Source organism: Sardina pilchardus, chromosome 14 (assembly GCF_963854185.1).
Source record: "Sardina pilchardus chromosome 14, fSarPil1.1, whole genome shotgun sequence".
In the NCBI taxonomy this organism is placed as follows: domain Eukaryota; kingdom Metazoa; phylum Chordata; class Actinopteri; order Clupeiformes; family Clupeidae; genus Sardina; species Sardina pilchardus.
In genome coordinates this window covers 21,693,692-21,701,191 of record NC_085007.1, presented here as the reverse complement: position 1 = coordinate 21,701,191, position 7,500 = coordinate 21,693,692, and the positions used below count along the sequence as shown (strand labels likewise).

General features: G+C 46.8%; 1 protein-coding gene across 1 annotated transcript in view; it reads left to right on the top strand.

Annotated features, from left to right (window-relative positions):
- whrna (whirlin a) overlaps positions 1 to 7,500 on the top strand; it is a 90,307-nt gene that overhangs the window by 56,028 nt on the left and 26,779 nt on the right. The window contains exons 5-6 of the mRNA XM_062554902.1: positions 2,760 to 2,968; positions 6,612 to 6,648. Of these exons, the coding sequence (XP_062410886.1) occupies positions 2,760 to 2,968; positions 6,612 to 6,648 (246 nt within the window). The remainder of the gene's footprint in view (positions 1 to 2,759; positions 2,969 to 6,611; positions 6,649 to 7,500) is intronic.

Genomic DNA, 7,500 nt, shown 5'->3' with positions numbered 1-7,500 from the left:
TTCCCCTATCAGCATCAGCATGCTCCTCGAGATGTCTCACTCGAGAAGATTAATTTATGAAATCGCTCATTAAAAATCACCACAGGTATTTATGATTAATATTCAAAAAAAAAAATAGGAGCACATATCAGAGCAGCCATAGCCAAGGCAAGCTTTTTTTTTACGAGGACTGCAATTGCAATGGCATTAAGTGATGGTTAAAGTCATTGTAAAAGAGTTATTCCTTTTTTCATTCTAATCTAGGACAAGGTGTAATTGAGGTCCCGCTTCTTTACCGTGAACGGTGCTGAATGACAGGAAAAGATCTCTACTGCTTAATTGGCTTTTTTAGTCCTTGTGTGGTCATAAAGAAAGGTTAACACAGTTAGCTAATGTTTATTGGATATGCTTTCAAAGAATAATCAAAGGCAAAATGCTCACATAGATAGTCCAGTCTAGTCTATCTGACAGCTGGACTCCACTGTTCATGGAGTATGAAAGTAGTTTCAGAAGACTGGCCTAACTTTTTTGAAAGTTGTTGCAGCATGACAAACGGAACGCTTAATGTTCATGCATGGTGTAGCATTCCTTGAGTCTAAGCTGCTGTTGGCCATACAGTATGTCTCTGCTGAGTTTTAAGTATTCAGGGCTTCTTACAGCCCATTTCCTCTCCACACACTCATATTAATTGAAGCTTTTTGGTTGGCTTTTTGTCTACTGGCATATATTGACTATGACTATATGACTATGCACACAAACCTCAATTGTCCTCCTTATGTATGCTCAGCACAAGACTTCAAACAGGACTTCTGTGTGTGTGTGTGTGTGTGTTTGTGTGTACAGTATGTGTGTGTGTGTGTGTGTGTGTGTCTGTGTTTGACATGTTGAAGGATGCCCTATTTATGTCCATTCTGGTCTTAGCGGTGGAGTAGCAGTGAGTGCTCCGATGTGTTTACGCACCCATTTGTGTGTCAGTAGGGTGTGAAGTGAGAGATTGCGAGAGGAAGAGAGAAACACTAGGGCTTACTATCGCTGAGCTGATCAATGGAGGTTTGTTCCAGCAGCCCCCCCCCCCCCCCCCTCTTGTGGGCTGCGCCTCTCCACCAACTGCAGCAGTATTATTCCAGGCTCATCGATCCCGGGCCTGGTTATTAAGGCCATCATCGGAGGGAGGGCCGGGCAATTAGCAGGAGGGGGGTCCCTCCCCGAGAGCCTCCCATTGATCCAGAGAGGAGGAGGAGGACACTGACACTTCTCCTTCCAGCGGACACACACATGCATGCACGTGCACGCACGCACGCACGCATGGCACACGGCACACACACACACACACACACACACACACACACAAACACAGACACACACAAATATATACAAATGTGCACACTTGCTCATTCACACATGCAGTTTCCAATTTCTCTCATTTCTTTCTTGTTCGCTCTCTCTCTCTTACACACACACACACACACACACACACACACACACACACACACTCACACACACTCACACACACACGTGTCTACTCTCACACTCATAGACAGAGATAATCTTTTTGTAGAGTGCTGGCAGCAGCTTGTTCTCTCTCAAATGGATTTATGTAGCTGAGGAGCAGACAGGTTGGAGCGGGAAGGAATGAAGGAGAGGAGCGGAGTAGAGAGAGAGAGAGAGAGAGAGAGAGAGAGAGAGAGAGAGAGAGGAGGGGTAAAGGGTTGAAGTCTGAAATATTGGGAACACTTGAGCTTTTGAGCATTTCCTCTGAGCTGCTGCTGCCTGTGGTGGGAGAAGAATGGAGTGCAGTGAAATGATCTAATATTGTTATGTGTGTGCGTGTGTGTGTGTTAGCAAGAGAGAGTTTGTGTGTGTGTGTGTGTGTGCACATGTGTGTGCGTGTGAGTGTGCGTGTGCATGTGTGTGTGTGCGTGTGTGTGTGTGTGTGAGTGTGTGTGCGTGTGTGCATGCGTGCGCGCGTGTGATCGTGTGTGGTGCGGGCATGCGTGTGTGCGTGCGAGCAGGTGTGTGTGTGTGTGTGTGTCTGTTGATATGAATCTGCAAGGTTATCTGTGGGTAGTGCTTATCAGAGGGTGATACAGAGAAAGAGAGAGCTTGTATGTGTATGCACTAATGGCAGCAGACCTCCCCAAGCGCTTGCCTGTGTAGTGTAGAGTATATCTGCTTCTGTCTGCCTGTATAGTGTAGAGTATATCTCTGCTTCTGTCTGCCTGTATAGTGTAGTGTATATTTCGGCTTCTGTCTGCCTGTGTTGTGTAGTGTATGTCTCTGCTTCTGTCTGTATAGAGTATCTCTGCTTCTGTCTGCCTGTGTTGTGTAGTGTAATGTACTGTATGTCTCTGCTTCTGTCTGCCTGTGTTGTGTAGTGTAGTGTATGAAGTGTATGTCTCTGCTTCTGTCTGCCTGTGTTGTGTAGTGTAGTGTATGAAGTGTATGTCTCTGCTTCTGTCTGCCTGTATAGTGTATGTCTCTGCTTCTGCCTGTGTTGTGTAGTGTAGTGTACAGTATGTCTCTGCTTCTGCCTGTGTTGTGTCCTAAATCTCTGCCTCCCCTCTTGCTTTTCAGAGTCCCACAAGCTTTTTTTGTTTTGCAGTCGCGCTGAGTAAACCTCTTCCTCCTCTCTCGCTCACTGCCATCAAACTCCCCTTCCTTGCCTTCCTTCACTTTGATCCCTTTTTGACCTTTCACCTTTGACCTTGCTGACCTCGCTGACCTTTCAGTCACCTTATCCATCCTCTCCGTCATGCCTGCCCCTCCCCGCTCCCGTGCAGGTGGGCGACCAGATCCTGGAGGTGAACGGCCGCAGCTTCCTCAACATCCCGCACGACGAGGCGGTGCGCGTGCTCAAGTCCTCGCGCCACCTGATGATGACCGTCAAGGACGTGGGCCGCCTGCCGCACGCCCGCACCGTGGTGGGCGAGACCAAGTGGATCAGCAGCTCGCAGATCAGCGACAGCTCCACCAGTGGCAGCGTGGCGGGGTGAGACCATGTGTGTGTGTGTGTGTGTGAGAGAGAGAGAAAGAGAGAGTGTGTGTTTGTATCTGTGTGTGTGTGTGTGCTGTGTGTGTGTGTGTGAGAGAGAGAGAGATATTGTGTGTGTGCGTGTGTGTGTGTGAGAGAGAGAGTGTGTGTTTGTATCTCTGTGTGTGTGTGTGTGTGTGTGTGTGTTTGAGGGAGAGTGTGTTTGTATCTGTGTGTTTGTGTGTGTGTGTTTGAGGGAGAGTGTGTTTGTATCTGTGTGTGTGTGTGTGTGTGTGTGTGTGTCTGTGTGTGTGTGTGTGTGTGTGTGTGTCTGTGTGTGTGTGTGTGTGTGTGTGTCTGTGTGTGTGTGTGTGTGTGTGTGTGTGTGTGTGTCTGTGTGTGTGTGTGTGTGTGTGTGTGTGTGTGTGTGTGTGTGTGTCTGTGTGTGTGTGTGTGTGTGTGACAAAAAGGGACATAGACAGACAGAGATGAATAGAACTGGAAACAGTGAGAGTGGGAATGAGATCCTAGTGAGGGGATGTTTTCTGAGAGGCTCAAAGACAGAGAGGAAGCATCTGTGTATGAGACTTTGGCAGTCGAGAAAGGATGGAGTATCTCCCAGATCAACAGGATAAGAGGAAGAATGGTTATGTGTAAAGCGTTCACTATATGAGTTTGTGTGTGTGTGTGTGTGTGGGTGTGTGTGTGTGTGTGTATGTGTGCGTGTGTGTATCTGTGTGGCTGCCTGTGGTTTGAAAGATAGAGGAAACTGACAATGGCAGAGGGAAGGGTTTAACTTTCTGTGTGATGCAAGGTACCAATGTAAGACCCAGAAAGAGAGAGAGATAGATCAAACATTGAAAGCGATAAGGGTGTTATTTTGTTAATGTGAGTGTATGGCTGTGGGCCCATGGGTTTGAATAAATCACAGGCTGTGTGTGTTTGTGTGCGTGTGTGTGTGTGTGTGTGTGTAGGCGATTGCACGTGCGCGTGCGCATGCGTGTGTGTGTGTATTTGGCTAAGACAGTGTGACCAAGCTCTTTCTCCTAATCAGTGTAAGACATGCCTACCAACGCTCTCACCCCAATAAAGTGCGGCGCACAAAACATGTCTGCCCACCCTGAAATCCTGTTAGCACTTAGCCCTCGCCCCTCCAGGATGCACAACATGGCTGCTAGCATGATGCCCTGCCTGCTGATGTCCCCATTGTGCAACCAAGTCATGCTAATTCAATTGGCGTCGAGGAATAGTTCCCAGGCTAATGCCTTCAAGTAGTGGTTTTGATGGGCAGTGGGGCTAGGAGCCACTCTTTGATTCCTTCTGTGTGCTTTTAACACTGCGCCGGGACTCCTCGTGGTACCATGGGTGGATGTGAGACTTGGCTCCGAGCTTAAATGTCACTGCCTTATTGGCTGCGGCTGGAAAAATAAAACCAAATCCATTTAATCCCGCTCGGTATGGTGTGTGTGGGTGTGTGTGTGTGTGTATTTTGTGTGTGTGTGTGTTTTCTGTCTGCGTGTGTGTGTGTGTGTGTGTGTGTGTGTGTGTGTGTGTGTGTGTGTGTGTGTGGTGTGTGTGGTGTGTGGGCGTGCACGCACGCTTGGCATTTAACTCAGCTTTATTTCCCTCACAAAGACATGGCGGGTTATTTTTCATCTTTCCACTGATATTGTGTTATGCCTAATGGCAAAGTAAACTGGGAAGTGTAGAAGTGTGTGACATATAGCCATTGAGGCTGTGTGTGTTTGTTTGTGTGTATATGTGTGTGTGCATGTGTGTGTGTGTGTGTGTGTGTGTGTGTGTGTGTGTGTGTGTGTGTGTGTGTGTGTGAAAGAGAGGGAGGGGGGTTCTGTTAATGTGTAGATGTTTATTTGTGTGATTGAGTGTGTATCCACACTATATGTGTCTATTGTATGCCCATGTACCACTGTGCAAATTAGGTTTTTTGTTTTTCTCTGTGTGTGTGTGTGTGTGTGTGTGTGTGTGGTTGTGTGTGCATGTGGTGCATAAGAAAGTGTGTAGCGTATGTCATTAGCCTTAATGGATGTTGGCTGAGGAGAAGGGTTTTTAAGCACCCGGGTCTCGCACAGCCAGGAAAACTGCATGCCTGTGCGTTTCTAGGAGGCTCGTAGCCTGCTGAAGTGGCGTTGGCCAAGGGAGAGAGACGCCTGGGGAGTTAACCAAAGTGTGTCATTTCACGGCCACTAATAAGATTTTCATTCATGACAGAACTCACAGGACTGAGAATCTTCACACACTAATGTTTTTAAGAGCCGAAATTTGCTGCCAAAAGTTCTCTTCAGTTATTGGTTTTCGAAAGGCCCATCTCTGTTTCATCAGTTTTTCCTCAGAGGCAGGCAGGAGAGCCACAAATCTCTACAGATCTCCACGTTTATTACGTGTTTCATAATATGCATGCGGCGCATTGTGTGCAGCGCATTAGAAATATATTGGCAGCATGATTTAAAGTGCATTTAAAGTATGAGTGTTTGTGCTCTCGAGTTCTTGAGTTCGAGGGGCGGGGGGAAAAAAAGAGCTCTCCTTTGATGGATACTTCTCAGTCTCCCACAATTTCCGCTGAAGGGGGAGAAGTCTAACAGATCACTCTCCTAGCACCTGCGGTGAGTAAAGAGCCTTAGTCATGTTGTTAAACCTCCGCAGAAAAGGATTTATTACCGTCACACACACTTCCAAGGAGGTGTATTGCTGTCATCCTTTACCGTGAGTCACATAACGGAGTATTACTGTCACCTTCAACACACACGCGCCGTACAAACGAGCTCACCGGGGGACATAGAGAGTTATTACGGGCATATGTTACCCTTAAGGACACAAGCGTTTATTGCCGTTTTTTTTTTTTTTTTTTCAACAAACAGAGCCACCCGTGTTTATTTGTGATGTCTCATAAGCTGAGCGCACAGCAGTGAATTGTTTCTGGTATCCTAGCAGGTGTGGCCGATACTGTAGCATACTGTGGTTGGCATGGTATCGACAATCTCATTCCCTCGCTTAGAATAATAGAATCAATTCCTAGGAAGCCCCCCAAAAATAAACTGTTGGAATATTGCAGATGGATTGCAAAAGCTACATGTCACTGCTGACTGTCATAACGGTGGAGAGAGCCACCATGATGACTAAGGGCTCCTTCATGGTCTCGGTGCGTTATGGTTAGGGCTGGGCAGGAGTGTTGGATCTGTTCTCAGGAGTTATGATGAGGGCTGGTGTCTCAACCGGAGATTGTTCCCCATCCGTCACAGTTATGATCTAATTTAGGAATAGGAATTAGATGCAATGTGTGGGAACAGCAAAGTGAAAGTGTGTGTGTATGTATGTGTGTGTGTCTGTGTGTGTGTGTGTGTGTGTGTGTGTGCGTGTGTGTGTGTGTTTCGATGTTACTGTTCTGTGTGTATGTCTATTCTGTATTACTCATACAAAAATGCATGACCCCAATACTCGGGAGTTCTTCCAAAAGTATTAGACTCTCAGACTTGCCAGAGGCTCTTCTAGCGCATATTCAGTCTGTATGTTTGCGAGCCAGACATACTGTAGGTCAACTTAAATGGGGGTAGACTTTGTTGTTCAGTGTTTGTGTCTGATTTCGTTTACAGATATCTTGTTTATGTAATCGCTTTCCTCTCGGTTTGTCTCTTATCCTCCGCAGACTGTCTCTGGATCAAGGGGCGTCGGCATCGGGGAAGGTGAGTTACAACATGGCTGCCAACCATTTCTTTTCATTTGTCAGATGTTCCCTTCTTCAAAGTTTTTTTTTATATCTCAAAAAACAGATCAGCTCAAAGCAAAATGGAGGCTTGTGAATTCCCACGATGTCATGGTGCCATTCAACTAAAACGTCCTCTGTCATGTGTGGGGGCACTTAGGAACCATTCCAAATGATTATGGCATGACACAATGGGGGCAACCTTTGCTGGCCATCATTTCCCCATCAGAGTATGCTGGCAGCCCTCTGATACAGAGAGTGCTTGCTCTGAATACGGCCATCTGAATTGATGCAGGGAACGATGTGATGTGATGAGAATGTGTGGGCACCCGTACAGAAAGGCATTCCCACCTGTGGTACACTTAGTACTGTAGGTTTGGATGGCAGAACAGCCATGTAAAACTGTCCAGTTTACAATGGAGCCTTTATGTCTGGGGGTGTAATTTCCTCACAGATGGCCATTTCACTGCCTGCTAAAGGTTTCTTAACATCCTGAGAATGCTGCAGTGTAGAGCCCACTGCATTAAAAGCTGGCGTGATGCTGAGATGGGTTATGGTTCCTGGGTATCATTCAAGGCAAAGAATTATGTTTAGATAATAATGTGATTTTGTGTGTGTGCGTGTGTGTGTGCATTTGTTGGTGTTTGTGTGTGTGTGTGTGTGTGTGTGTGTGTGTGCGTGTCTGCGTGTGTTGGTGTGTGTGTGTGTGTGTGTTTCTGGCGGCCTGTCTCTCCTCACTGGGGATTAGTACAGACTCATATATAAGCACCTTTGCGTTATGTTTGCCAGCATCTTTGCTCCTTTTGTCCTCCATCGCATTCAGCTGCTGTCG